At 35.7% G+C, this 26,871-nt stretch overlaps 1 protein-coding gene across 2 annotated transcripts in view; it reads right to left on the reverse strand.

The window, feature by feature from the left end:
* Nucleotides 1–26,871, reverse strand: part of LOC122217600 (A disintegrin and metallopeptidase domain 3-like) — a 137,345-nt gene that overhangs the window by 8,862 nt on the left and 101,612 nt on the right. For both annotated transcript variants that reach the window (XM_042934779.1, XM_042934778.1), the window contains exon 18: nt 26,257–26,371. In XM_042934779.1, coding sequence (XP_042790713.1) covers nt 26,257–26,371 — 115 coding nt within the window. The remainder of the gene's footprint in view (nt 1–26,256; nt 26,372–26,871) is intronic.

The raw sequence follows: 26,871 nt of genomic DNA on the forward strand, positions 1-26,871 counted from the left end.
CAAGAATCCTTTATTCAGCAAGTCTGTCTTTCAGAATAGAAGGAGAGATAAAGGTTTTTCCAAACAAAAACTGCAGGAATTCATAACCACTAAACCAGCCTTCCAAGAGATCCTAAGGGGGACTCTGTGAGTGAAATGTTGCAAGGATCACAAAGTACCAAAGACATCACTAACAAGCATGAAACCTACAGATATAACAATGACTCTAAACCCATATTTTTCAATAATAACACTGAATGTAAATGTACTAAATGCTCCAATCTAAAGACATAGGGTATCAGAATGAATTAAAAAAAAAAAAAAAAACAAAACAAGACCCATCGATTTGCTGTCTACAAGAGACTCATTTTAGACCTGAGGACACCTTCAGATTGAATGTGAGGGGATGGAGGGAACTATCTATCATGCTACTGGAAGTCAAAAGAAAGCTGGAGTAGCCATACTTATTCAGACACACTAGACTTTAAATTAAAGGCTGTAACAAGAGATGAAGAAGGGTATTATATAATCATTACAGGGTCTATCCATCAGAAAGAGCTAACGATTATAAATGTCTATACACCGAATACGGGAGCCCCCAAAAACATAAAACAACTAATCACAAACATAAGCAACCTTATTGATTAGAATGTGGTAATTGCAGGGGACTTTAATACTCCACTTACAACAATGGATAGATCATCTAGACAGAGAATCCATAAAGAAACAAGGGCCCTGAATGATACATTGGACCAATGGACTTGACAGATATGTTTAGAACTCTGCATTCCAAAGCAACAGAATATATTTTCTCGAGTGTGCATGGAACATTCTCCAGGATAGATTACATACTGGGTCACAAAATAGTCCTTCATAAGTATGAAAGAATTGAGATCATACCATGCACACTTTCAGACCACAATGCTATGAAACTTGAAATCAACCACAGGAAAAGTCTGGAAAACCTCCAAAACCATGGAGTTTAAAAAACATCCTACTAAAGAATAAATGGGTCAACCAGGCAATTAGAGAAGAAATTTTTTTAAATATGGAAACAAATGAAAATGAAAATACAACACCAAATGCTTTGGGATGCAGTGAAGGCAGTCCTGAGAAGAAAATACATTGCAATCCAGGCCTATCTCAAGAAAAAAGAAAAATCCCAAATACAAACTCTAACAGCACACCTAAAGCAAATCAAGGCAGAATAGCAAAGACACCCCAAACCCAGCAGAAGAAGATAAATAATAAGGATCAGAGCAGAAATAAACAGTATAGAATCCAAGAACAGAAAAAAAAAAAAAAAAAAAAAAAAAAAAAAAAAAAAAAAAAAAAAAAACAGTAGAGCAGACCAAGGAAACCAAGAGTTGGTTTTTTGAAAAAATAAACAAAATTGACAAACCTCTAGCCAGGCTTCTCAAAAAGAAAAGGGAGGTGACCCAAATAGATAAAATCATGAATGAAAATGGAATTATTACAACCAATCCCTCAGAAATACAATCAATTATCAGGGAATACTATGAAAAATTATATGCCAACAAACTGGACAACCTGGAAGAAATGGACAAATTCCTAAACACCCACACGTATCCAAAATCTATAAAGAGCTCACCAAACTCCATACCCGAAAAACAAATAACCCAGTGAAGAAATGGACAGAAAAAATGAATAGACACTTCTCTAAAGAACACATCCGGATGGCCAACAGGCACATGAAAAGATGCTCAACGTCGCTCCTCATCAGGGAAATACAAATCAAAACCACACTCAGATATCACCTCACACCAGTCAGAGTGGCCAAAATGAACAAATCAGGAGACTATAGATGCTGGAGAGGATGTGGAGAAACGGGAACCCTCTTGCACTGTTGGTGGGAATGCAAACTGGTGCAGCCACTCTGGAAAACAGGGTGGAGGTTCCTCAAAAATTTAAAAATAGACCTACCCTATGACCCAGCAATAGCATTGTTAAGAATTTACCCAAGGGACACAAGAGTACTGATGTACAGGGGCAATTGTACCCCAATGTTTATAGCAGCACTCTCAACAATAGCCAAATTATGGAAAGAGCTGAAATGTCCATCAACTGATGAATGAATAAAGAAATTGTGGTTTATATACACAATGGAGTACTACGTGGCAATGAGAAAGAATGAAATATGGCCCTTTGTAGCAACATGGATGGAACTGGAGAGTGTTATGCTAAGTGAAATAAGCCATACAGAGAAAGACAGATACCATATGTTTTCCCTCTTATGTGGATCCTGAGAAACTTAACAGAAACCCATGGGGGAGGGGAAGGGGGAAAAAAAGGAGATTAGAGTGGGAGAGAGCCAAAGCATAAGAGACTCTTAAAAACTGAGAACAAACTGAGGGTTGATGGGGGGTGGGAGGGAGGGGAGGGTGGGTGATGGGTATTGAGGAGGGCATATTTTGGGATGAGCACTGGGTGTTGTTTGGAAACCAATTTGACAATAAACTTCACATATTGAAAAAAAATGAAAAGAATGTTTATTCTTCAGTTGGTGGGCTCACTACTAGAATGTCACTCAAGACAAGTGTCTTAAACATGTTGTTCAAATATGGTGTGTTCTTGGTGATTAATTGATTGTTCCACTAGTTTCCACTGAGAAAAATGTGTTAAAATGTTCAATTATGATTGTGGATTTTCTTATTTCTCTATTTCACTAGTGCCTCCAGTGCCACCTTTTCAAAATAAAAATTTAACTTAAAAAAAAAACAAAAAAGAAATAAAAACCATCCAAATTGGCAAAGAAGTCATATACTAAAGACCCAGAGCTAATATCATCCTCAATGGGGAAAAACTGAGAGCTTTTCCTCTAAGGTCAGGAATAAGACAGGGATATCCACTTTCACCATTGTTATTTAACATAACTCTGGAAGTTCTAGCCTCAGCAATAAGACAACAAAAAGAAATAAAAGGCATACAAACCAACAAGGAAGAAGTCAAGCTTTCACCATTTGCAGACAACAAGATACTCTATGTAGAAAACATGAAAGACTGCACCCAAAAAAAATGGCAGAACTGATATTTGAAATCAGCAAAGGTACAGGATAAAATCAATGTACAACAATTTATTGCATTTCTATACACCAATGATAAAGAAGCAGAAAGAGAAATCAGGGAATTTACAGTTTCACCAAGAGCCATAAGATACCTAGGAATAAAACTAACCAAAAAGGTAAAATACCTGTACCCTGAAAATTACAGAACACTTATGAAGTAATTTGAAGAGGATACAAAGAAAGGAACAACATTGCATGCTCATGGATTGGGAGAATATTGTTAAAATGTTTATACTACCCAAAGCAATATACACATTTAATGCAATCCCTATCAAAATAACAGCAGCATTTGTCACAGAGCTAGAACAAATAATCCTAAAATTTGTATGGAACCACGAAAGACCCTTAATAGCCAAAGTGATCCTGAAAAAGGAAAACAAATCTGGAGGCATCACAATTCAGGATTCAACTATATTACTAAGCTGTAATCATCAAGACCGTATGGTAACAGCACAAAAAAAAAACCCCAGAAATATAGATCAATGGAACATAAAAGAAAACCCAGAAAACCCATTTATACAGTCAACTTTGACAAAGCAGGAATGATTATCCAGTGAGGGGAAAAAAGTCTCTTCAACAAATGGTGTTAGGAAAATTGGATAACAACATGCTGTAGAATGAAACTAAACCAGTTGCTTAACCTTGCACAAAAATAAATTCAAAATACATGATAGACTTAAATATGAGACAGGAAACCATCAAAATCCTAGTGGAGAACACAGGCAGCAATCTTTGACCTTGGCCGTAGCATCTTCTTACTAGACACGTCTCCTGAGGCAAGGGAAACAAAAGCAAAAAATGAACTCGGCCAAGATAATAGGCTTCTGCACAGTGAAACAAGCAATCAACAAAACTAAAAGGTAACCTTCGGTATGGGAAAACATGTTTGCAAACAACATTATCAGATAAAGGGTTAGTACCCAATGATTTTAATAACTTATCAAACTCAAGTCCCAAAAAACACATAATCCAGTTAAGAAATGGACAGAAAACATTTAGACATTTTTCCAAAAAAGACATCAAGATGGCCAATGGACACATGAAAAGATGTTCAATATCACTCATCATCAGGGAAGTATAATTCAAAGCCATGATGAGTTAACACCTCACATCTGTCTGAATGGCAAAAATTAATAGCACAGGAAACAACAGATGCTGGCGAGGATGCGGAGAAAAATGAACACTCTTACACTGTTGGTAGGAATGCAAACTGGTGCAGCCACTCTAGAAAATAGTATGGACTTTCCTCAAAAAGTTAGATAGAATACCCTATGATCTAGCAATTGCACTACTAAGTATGTACCCAAAGATTACAAAAATACTTATTCAAAGGGGCACATGAACCCTGATGTTTATAGCAGCAGAGTTAATAATAGCCATATTATGGAAAGAGTTCAAATGTCCACTACTGATGAATGGATAAAGAAATTGTAGCACATATATTTGCAATTATATATATATATATATATATATATATATGTAAACATATATATGTATGTATATATGTATGTGTATGTATATATATTTAAACTCAGCTATCAAAAACTTTGCAACAACATGGATGGAGCTAGAGTGTGATATGCCTACCAAAATAAGACAGAGAAAGAAAAATACCTTATCATTTCACTCATATGTGGAATTTAAGAAACAAAACAGATGAACATAGGCAAAGGGGGCAGGGTATAAAGAGAGAGGCCAGTAAACCGTAAGAGACTCTGAAGTATAGAGAACAAACTGAAGGTTGATGTACAGGTGGTGGGTGGGGGGATGGGCTAAATGGGTGATGGGTATTAAGGAAGGCACTTGCGATGAGCACTGGGTTTTATATGTAAGTGATGAATCCCCAAATTCTGCTCCTGAAACCAATATTGGCCATATGTTAATTAACTATAATTTAAATAAAAATTTGAAAATAGAAAAAATTCTCAAATAAAGACCTTAACATTACACCTAAAAGAGCTAAAAAACAACAACGACAACAAACAAAACTTAAAACCATTAGAAGGAAGGAAATAATAAGGATTAAGGTAAAATAAATAACATAGAAAATAATACAATAGATTAATAAAACCAGAAGCTGAGGTTTTGAGAGAAATAAATATAATTGATAAACCTCTAGCCAGACTTTCAATAAGAAAAAAGAACCAAATAAACAAATGAGAAAGGACAAATAACAACCAACACCACAGAAATTCAAATAGTTATAAGAGAATATTATGAAAAACTACATGTCAACAAATTTAACAATGCAGAAGAAATGGATACGTTCCTAGAAACACATAAACTACCAAAAATGAAACAGGAAGAAATAGCATTTTTGAACAGACTAATTACTAGCAGAGAAATTGAATTGGTAATAACTCCCAACAGGGGTGCCTGGGTGGTTCAGTCAGTTAAGCATCCGACCTCAGCCCAGGTCATGATCTCACGGGTCGAGTTCGAACCCCACATTGGGCTCTGCTGACAGCTCAGAGTCTGGAGCATGCTTCAGATTCTGTGTCTCCCTTTCTCTCTGCCCCTCCCCTACTCATGCTCTGCCTCTCAAAAATGAATAAATGTTAAAAAATAAATAAAGAAAAAAACTCCCAAAAAAGTCCAGGACCAGATGGATTCACATGTGAATTCTACCAAACATTTAAAGAGCAGTTAATATATATTTTTCTCAAACTGTTCCAAAAATCAGAAGAAGGCAATCTTTCAAATTCATTCTATGAGGCCAGCATTGCCCTGAAACAAAAATCAGATAAAGGCACTACAAAAAAGATAACTACAGGCTAATCTCTGATGAACATAGATGCAAATATCTTCAACAAAGTACTAGAAACAGAATCCAACAATACATTAAAAAACCATTCACCAAGATCAACTGGGATTTATTCCTGGGCTACAGGGTGCAATATTTGCAAATCAATCAATGTGATACACCACATTAATACAAGAAAAGAATCATATGATTCTCTCAGTAGATGCAGAAAAAGCATTTTACAAAGTACAACATACATTCTTAATAAAAATCCTAAACAAAGTAGGGATAGAAGGAACATAACTCAACATAATAAAGGTCATATACTAAAAACCTATAGCTAATCTCATCCTCAATGGGGGAAAGCTGAGAGCTTTTCCTGTATGATCAGGAACAAGATAAGGATGTCCTCTCTCACCACTGCTATTTAACATAGTACTGGAAGTCCTACCCTCAGCAATCAGCAAAAAGAAATAAAAGGCATCCAAATCAGCAAGGAAGTCAAACTTTTACTACTTGCAAATGACATGATACACTGTATAGAAAACCTGAAACTACACCAAAAAACTGCTAGAACTAATAAATGAAGTAAATAAAGTCACAAGATACAATACCAATCTCCATAAATCTGTTACATTTCTATATAACAATAATGAAGCAGCAGAAAGAGAAATTAAAAAACAATGCCATTTACAACTGTGCCAAATAATAAGATACCTCAGAATAAACTTAACCAAAGAGGTGAAAGACCTGTACTCTGAAAACTATAAAACATTGATGAAAAAAATTAAAGATGACACAAAGAAGTGGAAAGATACTCTATGTTCATGGATTCAAAGAACAAATATTTTTAAAATGTCTATACTAAACCAAGAAATCTACAATTTTAATGCAATCCCTATCAAAATACAAACAGCATTTTTCACAGAGCTAGAACAAACAACATTAAAATTTGTATGGATCCACAAGACTCTGAATAGCAAAAGCAATCTTTAAAAAGAAAAGCAAAGCTGGAAGTATCACAATCCCTGACTTCAAATTATACTACAAAGCTATAGTAATCAGAACATTGTGGCACTCTTACAAAAACAGACACACAAATCATAGAACAGAATAGAAAACCCAGGCATGAACTCACAATTATATGATCAATTAATCTTTGACAAAGCAGGAAAGAATATCCAATGGGAAAAAGATATTCTTTTCAACAAATAATGTTGGGAAAACTGGACAGCTACATGCAAATGAATGAAACTGGACCACTTTCTTACACCGCACAAAAATAAAATCAAAATAGATTAATGACCTAAATATGAGACATAAAACCATAAAAATTGTAAGAAAGAGCACAGGTAGTAATTACTGGGACAAGAGCAATTTTTTTTCTGGGTATGTCTTTTTTCTGGGTATGTCTCCCGAGACAAAGGAAGCAAAATCAAAAATAAATTATTGGGACTCCATCAGGATAAAAATCTCGTACACAAGTGAAGGAAACAATCAACAAAACTACAAGGCAACCTACTGAAAGGGAGAAGAAATTTACAAATGACGTATCTGATAAAAAGTTAGTATCCAAAATCTATCAATAACTTATAAAACTCAACACCCTCCCAAAAAATAAAACTAGAAAATGGGCTGAAGAAATGAACAACATTTCTCCAAAGAAAACATCCAGATGGCCAACAGACACATGAAAAGATGCTCATAATCATTTACCATAAGGGAAATGCAAATTAAAACCACAATGAGGGGATCCTGGGTGGCTCCATCAGTTAAGTGTCAACTCTTGATTTTGGCTCAGGTCATGATCTCACAGTTCATGGGATCAAGCCCTGCATCAGGCCCTGTGCTTACAAAGCAGAGGCTGCTTGGAATTCTTTCTCTCCTTCTCTCTGTTCCTACCCCACTCACACTCTGTTTGTCAAAATAAATATTTTTTAAAAATAAAAATAAATAAAATAAAACCGAACTGAAATATCACTTGTCCGAATGGTAAAAATCAAAAACACAAGAAACAGATGTTGACAAGGTCATGGAGAAAAAAATTTGGTGGGAATGAAAATTGGTACAGACACAGTGGAAAACAATATGGAGGCTCCTCAAAAAGTTAAAAATAGACCTTATGATCCAATAATTGCACTACTGTATATTTACCCAAAGAATAATAAAACAGTAATTCAAAGAGATAGCATGCACCCCTGTGTTTTTTTCAGCATTATTTACAATAGCCAAATTATGGAATTAGCCTAAGTGCCCATTTATTAATGAATGGATAAAGATGTTATATAAATATATATGAATGAAAAATTATAATATAATATTACATTATATATATTTATAAATATATAAATTATAAATATTATATATATATGAATGAAATCTTGCCATTTGCAGTGGCATGGATGGAGCTAGAGAGTATAATGCTAAGTGAAATTAGTCAGAGAAAGACACATACCATATTACTTCATTACTATGTGGAATTTAAGAAACAAAACAAAGGAGCAAAGGGTGGTGGAAGAGAGAGAGAGGGAGAGAGAGACAAACCAAAAAACAGAGTCTTAACTATAGAGAACAAGCAGATGTTTACCAGAGGGAAAATGGATGAAAGGATGGGTGAAATAGGTAATGGGGATTAAAGAGAGCACTTGTGATGAGTACTGGGTGATTAAAGTAAAAACTTAAAAAACTTAACAGAAGACCATGGGGGAGAGGAAGGGGAATAAATGTTACAGACAGGGAGGGAGGCAAACCATAAGAGACTCTTAAATACTGAGAACATACTGAGGGTTGATTGGGGTAGGGGAGAGGGAAAAGTGGGTGGTGGGCACTGAGGAGGGTACCTGTTGGGATGAGCACTGGGTGTTGTATGTAAACCAATTTGACAATAAATTATATTTAATAATAAAAAAATAAAAAATAAATGTGGTTGTTGAGGAAGTCCCCTCTGAGATGGAGTCATTAGGTTTTGAGGAGTAAGAGCCCGCAGTGGGAAAATCGTCAAAGCCTCCACTCCGCTCTGTAATCCTTCTTATCCCTTCTAACTGAGTTTAGCATTAAAAGTAGGCTTTTCATTGCATAAATAAATAAATAAATAAATAACAACTTACAAAAAACTTTTTAATTTTGATGTAATTCACACAATCTATCTTCTTTTTTCATATGTGCTTTGTTGTCTTTTATATCACAGCATATGCCAAGTTCATAAAGATTTACTCATATGTGTTCTAGGTGTTCCATAATGCTTTTAGATCTATGATCCATTTTCACTCAATTTTTTTATTGTTGTGATGTACCCATCTCACTTCTTTCTTTTGCATGTCCTAACATGCCATGGCACTTGTCCTAACACCATTTTGGGGAAACACTCTTTCCCCCAGTGGAATTGCTTTGGAATTCTTATAAAAAACTAGTGACTGTAAGTATAATGTTTCTGGACTATATTCTATTCCATTGAAATAATGTCTATCTTTATCCATAGGACAGTACTACATTGTCTTGGTTATTTTAACACTATAATATGTTTTGGAATTGAGAAAAGTGTTTTCAATTTCAAATTATCTTGAAAAGTATGTTTTCAAGATTATTTTTTAACATTCTGTGTCCCTTGAATTTCTGTATGACTTTTAAAATCAACTTGTCGGGATTCTCAGGGAGAAGATGGCAGTGTAGGAGGATGCTGGGCTCACCACGTCCTACTGATCACTTAAATTCCACCCACATCTGCCTAAATAACCCAGAAAACTGTCAGAAGACTAGCAGAATGGACTCTCTGGAGCCAAGCTTAGACAAAAGTCCCACGGAAGAGGGTTGGAAGGGTGGAGAGGCGGTGCACACTACACAGATTGGCGGGAGGGAGAAGGGGAGGTGGAGGGGCAGCCCACCAGGCAAGGCAGAGCCCCCGAATCTGGCTTGCAAAAGCAGAGGGACCAGACTACTTGAGTTCTGATGGCCAGTGGGACTTAACATCTGGAATGTTAAAAGTCAACAGCTCTGCTGAGATCAGGAGGGCAAGAGGACACTGGGAGGGAAAGTTGCTGAGCCCCGGAAGACAGAGCTCAGCTTGGCAGGGAACAAAGGCGCTGGCAAGTGCCATATCCCTCCCCCATTCCCCAGCTGATCCCAAAGGGAACCAGTTCCTGTCACCGAACTTGCATGCACCACACAAACACCTAACGCTGTGCTTCTATGGATCCATCCCTCCGATGGCTCTGCCTGCCTACCTCCTGGTGCTGCAGAGACCCTTCCGCAGGGGCCACTGATGGCAAAGAGAGGTAAGCCTGCCCCTCCCGCCACTGTGCACCTTGTGGATCCACCATGGCTAATGCGCCAGATCCCATAGAAGCAGCACCACAAGCCTGGCAGTGAGCAAGTAGCCCAGACAGGGGCCACACCACTCCACAGTGAGTCATACCTCTAGGAGAGGGGAAGATAAGGTACACACCAGTCCAATTGTGGCCCCAGCGGTGGGCTGGGAGCAGACATCAGGTCTGACTACGGCCCTGCCTACCAACACAAGTTACTCTGGACAGCATAGGGGAAGTGTCCTACAGTTCCACGCCACTCTAGGGACTATCCAAAATGATGAAATGGAAGAATTCTGCTCAAAAGAAACTCCAAGAAGTAGCGACAGCTAACTACTTGATCAAAAATGATTTAAGCAACATAGCAGAACATGAATTTAAAATAATAGTCATAAAGTTAATCGCTGGGCTTGAAAAAGGTATAGAGGACAACAGAGAATCTATTGCTACAGAGATCAAGGGACTAAAAACAGTCATCAGGAGGTAAAAAATGCTAAAATTAGGTGCCAAATAAAATGGAGGCGACCACAGCTGGGATTGAAGAGGCAGAGGAGAGAATAGGTGAATTAGAAGATAAGATTATGTAAAAAGAGGAAGCTGAGAAAAAGATAAAAAACTCCACCAGTATGAGGGGAGAATTGGAGAACTAGTGATGCAATCAAATGGAACAATACTCATATCATAGGAATTCCAGAAGAGGAAGAGAGAGAGAAAGGGGCTGAAGGTGTACTTGAACAAATCATAGCTGAGAACTTCCCTGATCTGGGGAAGGAAAAAGGCATTGAAATCCAAGAGGCACAGAGAACTCCATTCAGACCTAACTTGAATCAATCTTCTGCATGACATATCATAGTGATACTGGCAAAATACAAGGATAAAGAGAAAATTCTGAAAGCAGTTAGGGATAAACATGCTCTAACATATAAAGGGAGACCGATAATACTAGTGACGGATCTATCTACCGGAACTTGGCAGGCCAGAAAGGAATGGCAGGAAATCTACAATGTGATGAACAGAAAAAATATGCAGCCGAGAATCCTTTATTCAGCAAGTCTGTCTTTCAGAATAGAAGGAGAGATAAAGGTTTTTCCAAACAAACAAAAACTGCAGGAATTCATCACCACTAAACCATCCCTCCAAGAGATCCTAAGGGGGATTCTGTGAGTGAAATGTTGCAAAGACCACAAAGTACCAAAGATATCACTACAAGCATGAAACATACAGACATCACAATGACTCTAAACCCGTATCTTTCTATAATAACACTGAATGTAAATGGGCTAAATGCTCCAACCAAAAGACATAGAGAACCAGGATGGATACAAAAACAAGACCCATCGATTTGCTGTCTACAAGAGACTCATTTTAGACCTGAGGACACCTTCATATTGAAAGTGAGGGGATGGAGAACTATTTATCATGCTACTGGAAGTCAAAAGAACGCTGGCGTAGCCATACTTATTCAGACACACTAGACTTTAAATTAAAGGCTGTAACAAGAGATGAAAAAGGGCATTATATAATCATTACAGGGTCTATCCATCAGGAAGAGCTAATGATTATAAATGTCTATACACCAAATACGGGAACTCCCAAATATATAAAACAATTACTCACAAACATAAGCAACCTTATTGATAAGAATGTGGTAATTGCAGGAAATTTAATACTCCAGTTACAACAATGGATAGATCATCTAGACACACGGTGAATAAAGAAACAAGGGCCCTGAATGATACATTGGATCAGATGGACTTGATAGATATATTTAGAACGCATCCCAAACCAACAGAATATATATTCTTCTCAAGTGCACATGGAACATTCTCCAAGATAGATCACATACTGGGTCACAAAACAGTCCTTCATAAGTATACAAGAATTGAGATCATACCATGCATACTTTCAGACCACAATGCTATGAAGCTTGAAATCAACCATAGGAAATAGTCTGGAAAACCTCCAAAAGCGTGGAGATTAAAGAAAACTCTACTAAAGAATGAATGGGTCAACCAGGAAATTAGAGAGAATAAATTAAAAAATATATGGAAACAAATGAAAATGAAAATACAACAATCCAAACACTTTGGGATGCAACGAAGGCAGTCCTGAAAGGAAAACACATTGCAATACAGGCCTATCTCAAGAAACAAGAAAAATCCCAAATATAAAATCTAACAGCACGCCTAAAGGAAATAGAAGCAGAACACCAAAGACACCCCAAACCCAGCAGAAGAAGAGAAATAATAAAGATCAGAGAATAAATAAACAATATAGAATCTAAAAAAACGGTAGAGCAGATCAAGGATATCAAGAGTTGGTTTTTTGAAAAAATAAAATTGATAAGCTTCTAGCCAGGCTTCTCGAAAAGAAAAGGGAGATGACCCAAATAGATAAAATCATGAATGAATATGGAATTATTACAACCAATCCCTCAGAAATACAATCAATTATCAGGGAATACTATGAAAAATTATATGCCAACAAACTGGACAACCTGGAAGAAATGGACAAATTCCTAAACACCTGCACGCATCCAAAACTCAAACAGGAAGAAATAGAAAACTTGAACAGACCCATAACCAGCAAAGAAATTGAATCAGTTATCAAAAATCTCCCAACAAATAAGAGTCCAGGACCAGATGGCTTCCCAGGGAATTCTACCAGACATTTAAGCAGAGATAATACCTATTCTTCTCAAGCTATTCCAAAAAATAGAAATGGAAGGAAAACTTCCAGACTCATTCTATGAAGCCAGTATTACTTTGATTCCTAAACCAGACAGAGACCCATCAAAAAAACCAAAACTACAGGCCAATATCCCTGATGAATATGGTTGCAAAAATTCTCAACAAGATACTAGCAAATTGAATTCAACAGCATATAAAAAGAAATATACACCATGATCAAGTGGGATTCATTCCTGGGCTGAAGGGCTGGTTCAACATTCGCAAATCAATCAACGTGATATATCACATTAATAAAAGAAAACATAAGAACCATATGATTCTGTCAATCGATGCAGAAAAAGCATTTGACAAAATACAGCATCCTTTCTTAATAAAAACACTCTAGAAAGTTAGGATAGAAGGAATATAGTTAAACATCATAAAAGCCATTTATGAAAATCCCACAGCTAATATCATCCTCAATGGGGAAAAACTGAAAGCATTCCCCCTGAGATCAGGAACACGACAGGGATGTCCACTCTCACCGCTGTTGATTAACATAGTGTTGGAAGTTCTAGCATCAACAATCAGACAACAAAAGGAAATAAAAGGCATCAAAATTGGCAAAGATGAAGTCAAGCTTTCACTTTTTGCAGATGACATAATACTGTATACATGGAAAACACTATAGACTCCACCAAAATCTACTAGAACTGATACATGAATTCAGCAAAATTGCAGGATACAAAATCAATGTACAGAAATCAGTTGCATTCTTATACACTAACAGTGAAGTAACAGAAAGACAAATAAAGAAACTGATCCCATTCACAATTGTACCAAGATTCATAAAATACCTAGGAATAAACCTAACCAAAGATGTAAAAGATCTGTATGCTGAAAACTATAGAAAGCTTATGAAGGAAATTGAAGAGGATATAAAGAAATGGAAAAACATTCCGTGCTCATGGGTTGGAAGAATAAATATTGTTAAAATGTCAATACTACCCAAAGCTATCTATACATTTAACGCAATCCCAATCAAAATTGCACCAGCATTCTTCTCAAAACTAGAACAAGCAAATTAAAATTTGTATGGAACCACAAAAGACCCCGAATAGCCAAAGTAATTTTGAAGAAGACCAAAGCAGGAGGCATCACAATCCCAGACTTTAGCCTCTACTACAAAGCTGTCATCATCAAGACAGCATGGTATTGGCACGAAAACAGACACATAGACCAATGGAATAGAATAGAAACCCCAGAACTAGACCCACAAACGTATGGCCAACTAATCTTTCACAAAACAGGAAAAAATATCCAATGGAAAAAAGACAGTCTCTTTAACAAATGGTGTTTGCTGGGAAAACTGGACAGCAACATGCAGAAGATTGAAACTAGACCACTTTCTTACACCATTCACAAAAATAAACTCAAAATGGATAAAGGACCTGAATGTGAGACAGGAAACCATCAAAACCCTAGAGGAGAAAGCAGGAAAAACCTCTCTGACCTCAGCCACAGCAATTTCTTACTTGACACATCCCCAAAGGCAAGGGAATTAAAAGCAAAAATGAACTATTGTGACCTCATGAAGATAAAAAGCTTCTGCACTGCAAAGGAAACAGTCAACAAAACTAAAAACCAACTGACAGAATGGGAAAAATTATTTGCAAATGACATATCAGACAAAGGGCTAGTATCCAAAATCTATAAAGAGCTCACCCAACTCCACACCCAAAAAACAAATAATCCAGTGAAGAAATGGGCAGAAAACATGAATAAACACTTCTCTAAAGAACACATCTGGATGGCCAACAGGCACATGAAAAGATGCTCAATGTTGTTCCTCATCAGGGAAATACAAATCAAAACCACACTCAGATACCACCTCACACCAGTCAGAGTGGCTAAAATGAACAAATCAGGAGGCTATAGATGCTGGAGTTGATGTGGAGATATGGGAACCCTCTTGCACTATTGGTGGGAATGCAAACTGGTGCAGCCACTCTGGAAAACAGTGTGGAGGTTCCTCAAAAAATTAAAAATAGACCTACATTATGACCCAGCAATAGCACTGCTAGGAATTTACCCAAGGGATACAGGAGTGCTGATGCATAGGGGTGCTTGTATCCCAATGTTTATAGCAGCACTTTCAACAATAGCCAAATTATGGAAAGAACCTAAATGTCCATCAACGGATGAATGGATAAAGAAATTGTGGTTTGTATAAACAATGCAATACTACGTAGCAATGAGAAAGAATGAAATATGGCCTTTTGTAGCAACATGGATGGAACTGGAGAGGGTTATGCTAAGTGAAACAAGTCAGGCAGAGAAAGACAGATACCATATGTTTTCACTCCTATGTGGATTCTGATAAACTTAACAGAAGACAATGGGGGAGGGGAAGGAAAAAAAAAGAGGTTAGAGAGGGAGGGAGCCAAAACATAAGAGACTCTTAAAAACTGAGGACAAACTGAGGGTTGATGGGGGGTGAGAGGGAGGGGAGGGTGGGTGATGGATACTCAGGAGGGCACCTGTTGGGATGAGCACTGGGTGTTGTATGGAAACCAATTTAACAATAAGTTTCATAAAAATTTTTTTAATTAAAATACACAAATAAATAAATAAATAAATAAATAAAATCAACTTGTCAATTTATGCAAAAAAGATACTGCTTGGGTTTGTTAAGAATTGTTTTGAATTTGCAGATCCAATTGGAAAATATTTCTATATTAACAATGTTGAGACTTCCAACAACATTGAGAACATGATATGTTTTTACCTTTATGCAGAACGTTCTTTCAATAATTTTTTTTTTTTAGTTTTTAGTGTATGCCTTAAGCTTTTCATTAATTTTGAAATTATATTTAAATATTTTCTTTTTTTAATGTTACTTATCCATTTTGAGAGAGAGAGAGCAGGAGGAGGCAGAGAGAGAGAGGAAGACAGAGAATCCCAAGAAGGCTCCACACTGTTAGCACTGCAGCACGTGGGCCTCGAACACATGAACCATGAGATCATGACCTGAACCAAACCTAGAGTTGGATGCCTAAGCAACTGTGCCACCCAAGAGCCCCTAACTGCTGTATTTACAAATACTATATGATTTCTGGTGCATCATAACTGGAAGTTTTCCTAATTTAATTTTTTGTTGTGGTAGAATATACAACACATAATATATTTCATTCTAAATATTTTTAAGTTTGCAGTCAGGGGCATTAAATACACTCACATTGTTATCAATTATCACTGTCAAACTCTAGAACTTGTTCATTGTCCCAAACTGAGCCCTTTATTTTTTTTCCAAACTGAGCCCTTTAAACATTATGTTATCATTTCTCCCTCCCACAGCCCATAGCAACTCCCATTCTACTTTATGATAAACTATGTACCTCATAAAAACATGATTATCCTAATATGACTGGCTTATTTTAGTTAGCATACAGACTTAAGTTGTATCTATCTTGTAGCATGTTTCAGAATTTCATCCTTTTTTGAAGTTGAATAATAGTCCATTGTATGTAATACCACATTTTGTTTCTCCATTTATCTGTCAGTGAATGTGTGGGGGTTTCCACCTTTTCGCTAATGTAAATACTGCTGCTATGAACATGGGTGTACAAAGATATGTTTGAGTCCATGCTTTCAATAGTTTTGAGTATATCCCTACAAGTGAAATTGCAGGATATGGTAATTCTATGTTTAATTTTATGAAGACTCTAGAGGGAGGAGCCATGGAAGAAGAGCATGGAAGATTTTTTGCATCCCTCAAACCTGAAATATAACCAGATCAACACTAAACCATCCTTCACACCCAGAAAACTGATTTGAGGATTAACACAACAATCTGCACAACCTGAACCAGAGAACTCAGCAGGTACACAACGTGGTTAGGTGAACTGGGGGAGAGAGAAGCTGTGGGGTGCAGGGAGCTGTTTCTGCACATAGAGAGTGGATGGAGATGGGGGAGAGTATGAAAGCAGCTGGAGAGAAAAGAGAGTATGCAGGGGTCTGAACAAAAAAGGGAGAAAGGAGAAAGGAGAGACTTTAGATTCCATTAAGATTCTATAAACAGAGGGAGTGCAAAGTCTGAAACTTTGAAGTTCAATACCTGGCAGTGCTCTGGTGGGAAGGGAAAATCCCCAGTAGCAGAGAGTGAGGTCCAAAGGGTCCTTGGGCCACATGGGGAGAGGCGGTTCCCCTGCTGAGAGGACATTTGATAGAGTCTGTGCAACCACCCAACAGGCAAAAGTCCCAAGGGACCCTGGAGAACAACCACATTCGCTGGTGCTGGAACAAGGATGTTAAAGGGGAAACTTGGTGCCAGATGTGTGTTTTAATTTTCCATAATCCCTGAAACGCTGCTGCTGCTACAAGATCGCACAAACTTCTTCTGGGGCTCGCTGGCACCCAGCTGCAGTCTCTGAGCATTGGCAGCAGCATGGTCCCACAAACATTCCTGGGTGCAGCCAGCACCTGGCTATCGCTTGGTGAGACCCATCCCCAGAAGATCTGAGTGTGTCAAAGCCACAGTCCCTCAGAAGTGAGGGTTTGGGAAACACAGCCACATTTGAGATAAAACTCAGGAGGGAGATGCCACCTGGCAACCTGACAGCTTGGTCACAGACAGTATAAAAGTGGGGAGTGGATTGGCGCTGGAGACAAAAGAGGGGTTGCTGGTTGGGAAGACCACAGAGTTCTGATACTAGATACTGGGTAGCTGAGTGACACCATTGTCACCCTTCCCATGCATGCCCATACACATCTACATGTCCACCCCAGTAAGCTAAGCTTCTCTATCTAGTGGAGAACAGAGTCGTTACACTAAGCCCCGCCAACCGGGACAACCTCACTCTTCAGCAACTCCACAAGTCTCTCCACCTGCTTTGTTTACGGACTATAAAGCGATTCATAGTTTGACTTCTGGGGAAAACCAATGTAATTTCAATCCTATTTCAGTCTGTTTGCTGATCTATTCAATTTTTCTTTTCTTTTCTTATTCTTGAATACAGAAGGAGGAAAAATATTTTATTTTCCATTTTTATTATTTAGAATCACGACAGTAAGAATACTAGCTGGGATTTAAAACAGATTAGAATCCCTTTATGCAGAGGTAAAAGCTAGTTGGGATGAAATAAAAAATGCTACAACTGAGCTGTAATCCTGAATAGCCGCCACGGCGGCAAGGATGGATGAATCAGAGCAATGAATTTGCGATAGATCTAGAGGACAAACATCTGGAAAAATGAAGCAGAAAAAAAAGAGGGAGACTAAGACAAAAGAGCATGATTTAAGAATTAGAGAAATCAGTGACTCATTAAAAAGGAAAAACATCAGAATCATAGGGGTCCCAGAAGATGAACAGAGAGAAATAGGGGTAGAAGGGTTATGTGAGCAAATCATATCAGAAAACTTTCCTAACCTGGGGAAAGACACAGACGTCAAAATCCAACGAGCACAGAGAACTCCCATTAGATTCAACAAAAACCAACTATTAACAAGGCATATCATAGTCAAATTCACAAAACATTCAGGCAAGGAAAGAATCATGAAAGCAGCAAGGGGGAAAAAGTCCTTAACCTACAACGGAAGACAGATCAGGTTTGCAGAAAACCTATCCACAGAAACTTGGCAGGCCAGAAAGGAGTGGCAGGATATACTGAATGTGTTAAATTGGGAAAATATGCAGCCAAGAATTGTTCATCCAGCAAGGCTGTGATTTAAAATAGATGGAGAGGAAAAAGCTTCCCAGAAAACAAAAATTAAAGGAGTCTGTGACCACTAACTCAACATTGCAAGAAATTTTAAGGGGGATTCTCTGAGGGGAGAAAAGATGGGAAAAAAAGATAAATAGTAACAAAGACTAGAAAGGACCAGAGAATACCACCAGAAACACCAAATCTAAGGCAACATAATAGCAATAAATTCATATTTTTCAGTACTCACTCTAAATGTCAATAGACTAAATGCTCCAAACAAAAGACATAGGGTAAGAAAATAAGATCCATCTGTATTCTGTTTACAAGAGACCCACTGTAGACCTAAAGACACCTTCATATTGAAAGTAAGGGGATGGAGAACTATCTATCATGCTAATCATTGCCAAAAGAAAGTTGGAGTAGCAATACTTATATCAGGCAATCTAGAATTTAAAATAAAGACTGTTGGGGCGCCTGGGTGGCTCAGTCGGTTAAGCGGCCGACTTCAGCTCAGGTCATGATCTCGCGGTCCGTGAGGGCTGTGAGTTCGAGCCCCGCGTCGGGCTCTGTGCTGACAGCTCAGAGCCTGGAGCCTGTTTCAGATTCTGTGTCTCCCTCTCTCTGACCCTCCCCTGTTCATGCTCTGTCTCTCTGTGTCTCAAAAATAAATAAATGTTAAAAAAAAATTTAAAAAAAAAAAAAAATAAAATAAAATAAAATAAAATAAAGACTGTCATAAGAGATGAAGAAGGGCAATATATCATAAGTAAGGGGTCTATCCACCAAGAACATCTAACAATTGTAACTATGTATGCTCCAAATGTGGAAGAACCCAAATAGATAAATTAAGTAATGACAAACATAAAGTAATTCATTGATAATAATACCATAATAGTAGGGGACTTCAATACCCTACTTATGGCAATGGGCAGATCATCTAAACTGAAAATCAACAAGGAAACAATGGCTTTTAATGACAAACTGGACTGGATGGACTTAACAGATATATTCAGAACATTTCAGTCTAAAGCAACAGAATACACATTCTTCTCCAGTGCACGTGGAACATTCTCCAGAATAGACCACATACTGGGAGAGAAATCAGCCCTCAACAAGTACAAAAAGATCGAGACCAAAATAAACTCAAAATGGGTGAAAGACCTAAATGTAAGACAGGAAACCAGCAAAATCCTCGAGGAGAAAGCAGGCAAAAACCTCTTTGACCTCAGCCGCAGCAACTTCTTGCTCAACACGTCTCTGGAGGCAAGGAAACCAAAGCAAAAATGAACTATTGGGACCTCATCAAATAAAAAGCTTCTGCACAGTGAAGGAAACAATCAGCAAAACTAAAAGGCAACCGACGGAATGGGAGAAGATATTTGTAAATGACATATCAGATAAAGGGTTAGTATTCAAAATCTATAAAGAACTTATCAAAGTCAACACCCCAAAAACAAATAATTCAGTGAAGGAATGGACAAGAGACATGATTAGACACTTCTCCAAAGAAGGCATCCAGATGGCCAACCGACACATGAAAAAATGCTCAACATCACTCATCATCAGGGAAATATAAATAAAAGCCACAATGAGATACCACCTCACTCTTGTCAGAATGGCCAACATTAATAACTCAGAGAAAGACGATCTCTTTTGCATTGCTGGTAGGAATGCAAGCTGGTGCAGCAACTCTGGAAAACAGTATGGAGGTTCCTCAAAAAATTAAAAATAGAACTACCCTATGACCCAGCAATTGTACTAGTATTTATCCAAGGGATAAAGGTATGCTGTTTCAAAGGGGCACATGCACCCCAATGTTTATAACAGAACTATTGACAATAGCCAAAGTATGGAAAGAGCTCAAATGTCCATCTATGGATGAATGGATAAAGAAAATGTGGTATATATATATATACAATGGAGTATTACTCAGCAATCAAAAAAATGAAACCTTGCCATTTTCAACTATGTGAATGGAACTAGAGGGTATTATGCTGAGCGAAATGAGTCAGTCAGAGACAGACAAATATCATATGACTTCACTCATATAAGGAATTCAAGATACAAAACAGATGAACATATGAGAAGGGAAGCAAAAATAATATAAAAACAGGGAGTGGGACAAAACATAAGATACTCTTAAATATAGAGCACAAACAGAGGGTTGCTGGAGGTGTTTTGGGAGGGCAGGGGATGGGCTAAATAGGTATGGGACACCACTCTTGAAATCATTGTTCCACAATATACTAACTAACTTGGATATAAATTAAAAAATAAATAAATTATTAATTAAAAAGAAAGAATCACCATACTATTTTCTACAGAGGATGCATCATTTTACATTCCCACCAGCAATGCTTACAGCAGGTTTAATTTTTCCACATCCTTATCAACATTTGATATTTTCAGAAAAATTTTTATAATAGCTATCATAATAGATATGAATTGGAATCTTGTAGTTCTGACCTGCAATTCCCTAACAATTAGTGATGTTAAGCATCTTTTCATGTACTTATTGGCCATTTGTATATCTTCTTCAGAAAAATGTCTATTCAAGCCCTTGGACCATTTTTTAATTGGGTTATTGGTTTCTTGTTGAGTTATAAGAGTTCTTTACATATTCTGGATATTAATCCTTCATCAGATATATGATTAAAAACCCTTTCTCCCATTTTGTGGGTTACATTTTCACTTTGTTGATAGTGTCCCTTGATGAACAACAGTTTTCAATTATGATGAATTCCAATTTTTTTTTTCTTTGCCTGTGCTTCTGGTGTCATATCCAAAAAGTCATTGCCAAATCTAATGTTATAAAGATTTCCCCACATTTTCTTTGGAGAATTTTATAGTTTTAGCTGGTACATTTAAAAACTTTGATCCATGGAGTTATTTTGTCTATTGCATAAGTAAGCATCCACCTCAGTCTTTTGCATATTGATACCCAATTATCTCAATACCATTTGTTGAGAAGACTGCCCTTTCTTCCACTGAATGGTCATGGTATTCTTACTGAAAATCATTAGATCATATATGCAAAGGTTTATTTCAGGGCTCCCTAATTTTTCCCACTGGAAAATTTCAGTTTTCTTATTTTGTTATTTTGTTTCCCAAGTAATATATCAAATTTCAAGAAGATACAAAAAGGCATTGGAGTAAAATTCCATATTTTTATCTTAGCTTCTATTAAATACAAGTAAGAATTCAAAAATTTTCTTTAACTGCCCATAATTGTAAAGAAAATAATGTTGATGGAGGACATTTTACAATTCTTTATCAGACAAATGCAAAGAAACAGAGAACACTATCTTCTAATGGTGATGCAGATATTAATCATGTTAATTAAATCTCATAGTACAACTCTTCAGATAATGATATCGAAATTTTCCTTCAACTCAATAATTAATGGTTAAAAAGAATATTTCTAATAGCAAGCAAGAAATATGGTATTCTCATCCAGACAGTTATCTTCAGCAACCAATATTTTATCACAGATATTTGGAACACTCCTTATTGTAAACAAGAATCTAGGATAATATTCTTTCATCTTTTACTGTATTTGGACATGAACATTTATTTGATATGGTTTGCCAGTGGACAAAAGTGTATGCAAAGTTGAATGGAAGGAGTTAGATGATGTAGGAGTGATCAACATTGTGATTAATCATTTTAATTGGTGTTTATATCATAAAATAAAAATATATTCAATTATAGTGCAATATCATTTACAATCAATAAAAAGAAAATGAAATAACAAATATGAAATAATAAAATATGTAGAGTATCTGATGAAAATTACAAAATATGATGAAGGAAATCAAAGAAGGCCTAAATAAATGGAGAAACATACTGTGTATTATTGGAAGATTTAGTAATAAAAAGCAAAGATGTAAAATCTTCCTAAATTGATCCTTAGGTTTAACATAATTTATAACAGCATTATTTTTCAATAAACATAGACAAGTTTATTCTAAAATGTACTTGGAAAGGAGACTCTAGGGTAGCCAAAACAATTTTGAAAAATAATAGAGTAGGAGGAATCACTTTTCCCAATGTTAAAAATTACTGTACAACAATAATAAAAACATCATAGCAGTGGTGGAGAAAATGACACATAAAGCAATGGAAAACAGTATAGATAACTGAGAAATACACCAAGGCAAAAATGTCCAATTAATTTTGTTTATAATGTGAAAAAACAATTCAATGAATGAAGGTAGTTTTTTTCAAAGAATTATGGTGGAGCATTTGGATACCCATTAATCAAAATGTTAATCTATCACCTTTTACAAAAAGTAACTCAAAATAGATCCATAGACTTAAAAGTTAAGACACAAAACTAACACCTTTTAGAAACAGAGAGGGAGGGATGCAAACCATAAGAGACCCTTAAATACAAAGAATAAACTGAGGGTTGATGGGTGGTGGGGGAGAGGGGAAAGTGGGTGATGGACATCAAGGAGGGCACTTGGGATGAACACTCGGTGGTGTATGTAAGCCAATTCGACAATAAATTATATTAATAAATAAATAAATAAAATAGAAATATGGCAGAAAGTTTGGGATTTAAGGTTAACAAAGAGTTCATACACTTGACATCAAAAGCATGATTGAAAAATGAAAAGAAGTACAACTTATCAAAATGAATATATTTGTTAAAAAATTGGGTCTGCAAAAAATAATTATAGAACTGAAGAAAATATGTTAAGATTACATATCCAACAAAATACATGTACCTAGAAAATTTTTTAAAAATCTGAAAACTCAACATTAAAACACACAATTTAATTAGAAAATGGGCAAAAAATATGAATAGATTTTTCACTGAAGAGGATATACAGATGCCAAATAAACATCTTAAATATATTCAACATCATTACCTATTAAGGAAGTGCAAAATGAATCCATAATGATATTAATACATAGCTAACAGACTGGCTAAAAAAAGTGATATCAAATGTTGGCAAGGATGCCAATAAACTGGTCATTCATATGTTATTGGTGGGAATGTCAAATGTTACAGCCACTCTGAAAATAGTTTGGTAGTCTGCATCTAAAACTATAAATGACTTATCATGGACCCAGTAATTTAACTCTTGGGATATTTCCTAGGGAATTAAAAATTTACTTTCATGTATAATTTTCTACACAAATTATCATTTCATATCTATTCATAATAGCTATAAATTGGCAAACACCCAAATGTACTTCAGTGAGTAAATAATTTGACATATTTTGATACATCCATACAAAGGAATACTAGTCATCAATAAAAATAAATAAAGTATTTATAAATGCAACAACTTGGATGCAATCATGAAAATTATGCAAAAGAAAGAAGCCAAACTCCAAGAGATACAAATTCTGTGATCCCATTTATGTAACATTCATGAAATAATATAACTAGAGAGAGAGCGGATTAGTGGTTGCCATGAGTTAAAATTGGCAGAAAGAAGGGATCAGTGTAGCTATATAAAAGGGTATTATTAGGGTCCATATAGTGATGATAGAGTTCTGTATCTTGATTGTGGTGGTGGTTACACAAATTTGAACACGTGGTAAAACTGCATAGAACTAAATACACACACCTGTGCACTCACACACACATATACACATCCACAAATGAGTGCATGTATACTGGTGAAATCTGGATAAGGTCTGTATGTTTTATTAATGTCCATTTCATGGTTTTGATATTGTACTATAGTACTGAATCATGGTAACACTGATGGAGGCTGAGTAAAGAGTACAAAGGACTTCTCTCTGCATTTCTTTTTATGAATCTATAATTACTTCAACATAAAAAGTTAAATGGAAATCACAATGGAACATCACACATCTAAAAGTGGCAACACCAAACAAAACCAAAAAATTGACAATATCAAATGCTTGTGAAGTGTGGATCATCTATGCAGAGAAACTAGAAATCTCATAGAGAGAATAGAGAGAGAGAAAAAAAGTGGTACAGCCACTTTGGAAAATAGTTTGGCTGTTTCTTATAAAATTAAAAATACACTTACTGAAATAATGCACTTAGTAAATGACTCAGCAGTCTCACTCTTAGATATGTATCCCAAAGTGAGAACTTATATATATATATATACAAAGCTTATGTGCACATGTTCATAGTAGCTTTATTCATAATAGCCAAAATCAAGAAACACCAAAATACCTTTCATTGGCTGAATGTATAAGCAAATTATATCTTTTCTATATAGAAGCCTATTGAATAATAAAAGAATGAACTCTTAAAACATATGGCAACAGGAACTGATCTCAAAGGCATATGTACTTAATATGACATTCTGGAAAAAACCAATCTATAGGGACAAGAGCAGGTAATTGGTTGCCAGGAATTGGCAGTGGGGGAGGAATAAAAAGGGAAATCCAGGGGAAGTTCCGAGGTGTTGGGAACAAGAGCCTGTGCTTTTTTTTTTTTCAATATCCATTGAACTGTATACCACAGAGTGAATGTTACTGTATAAAAACTTTTGAAAAACCACATATGTTTAATAAAAACAAAATATTAAGAGCTGATGGCTGATGTTTTTCAAAATTTTCAAAAATATATCAATGTATAGATTTAAGAATCTCAGCCAACCCAAGCAGGATAAACTCATAGAGAAACACATATTGGTAAACCATAGTGAAACTGTTGAAATCAAATATATAAAATATGTCTGAAACTCAAAGAATAAAAGAAACATATTATTGGGATGAATGATACAATAGATACTGTATTCTCATCTGAAAATGTAAGCCAGGATACAAATGGGTTACATCTTTGAACTACCGAAAGTAAAAATTCCCAATGTAGAATTCTATTTCCAGTGAAAATACACTTCACAATTTTAGACATTTTTATAAAAACATTTTGAAGATAAAAACCGAGTCCATTGGTCACTGCAAGGTACAAATAAAAAGAAACACAAAAGGAAGTTTTTCAGTGTGAAAAAATATGATGCACATGGAAATCTGAATGTACTGGAGGAGTTAAAAAGCCCCTGAAAACAGTAAATGGATGAGTAAATGTAAATATTTACATTAAAAAAATCTTTAACATTCTATTAGCTACTTAAGCAAATATAATAATGTATTGTCAGGTTAACAACACACACATATATATATTATTACAAAAGTGCAAATGATGGAAAGACATTAATGGAATTATACTGTTATGAGATTTTTACATTTTAATATTTAGAAAAAACAAATATGCTTTATTTGTTCATGAATGTTCACCAAATAAATTTTAAAATGTTTCATACCATTTACTATCCATATACTATGGATATAGATTTTATTATCTTTACCTTTCAATAGTATGGTTAACTAAAGATGCAAACTCATTTGTGAATTAGCACATCACAATAGTTAACATCCTTGGAATATATAAATACATAATAAAACTATCACCTGTTCTGTACTTTAACCATACCTATCTAGAAAACTCGGCCGTATAAACAGAAATGTTTTGGGAACCATGGTTAAAATTAAAGGGCTATTAGCATGCTCACTCCTTGATTGGAACTAAAAAAAGTATATACAAATTTTCATTGACAACATGATCTAAAGCTGTACTGTTATAGTTGCCACTAGCCACAAGTGGCTACTTAAATTTAAGTTAAATAAAGTAAATAAAGTAAAATAAAATGGAAATTATAGTTCTTTAGTTGCACTAACCACATGTCAGTTACTCAATAGCCACATAATCAGTGGAGACCATTTCTATAAGTACATAAAGCTCTACTGAAGCACACTCATCTAGATACTAACCCTCTGGAAACCAATACCCATCATTATAACTTCCTCCTGGTGATGATGGTTTTAGATAACAATTTGGAGGAGAATATCCAACATCACAGTGACAATTAAACTTATTATTGCAAACCTAAAATCAAAACCAAACAAAAAAAAAAGAGAACATTTTATGTACAAGATAAAAATTAAGTGCATTATTTGTGTCTGTTAGATAATGTTATTAAAATATGATAATTTCATATATTATAGGTAGTTTTAATGGTATTTTCATGCAGAAAGTAATTTTTAAAATAAAATCTAACATAAAAAATGTCAATGCAATATCTTTTCAAAGTCATAGATATTTCCTTTTATTAGTCACTTGTGTTTTTAAATAAAAATAAGTAACATTATGATACAACTGAAATGCATTCTTCTAAAAAACTATAGAAATTGTAAAGCTAGAAATTATAAAATGGTGGGAGTTGACATATAATATGAATTGTGTTAGATTAAAAAAAAATACCTGTGATAAGAGGGAACTTTTACCAAAATGATGGGGGAAAACAAAGAAGAAAAAGCATGCTTAACCAGAAATAGATACAAATGTATTTGTTAGAAATAGGAAGGCTAGAAAATATCTATAAATGT

This window comes from Panthera leo, chromosome B1 (genome assembly GCF_018350215.1).
Source record: "Panthera leo isolate Ple1 chromosome B1, P.leo_Ple1_pat1.1, whole genome shotgun sequence".
Classification (NCBI taxonomy): Eukaryota; Metazoa; Chordata; class Mammalia; order Carnivora; family Felidae; genus Panthera; species Panthera leo.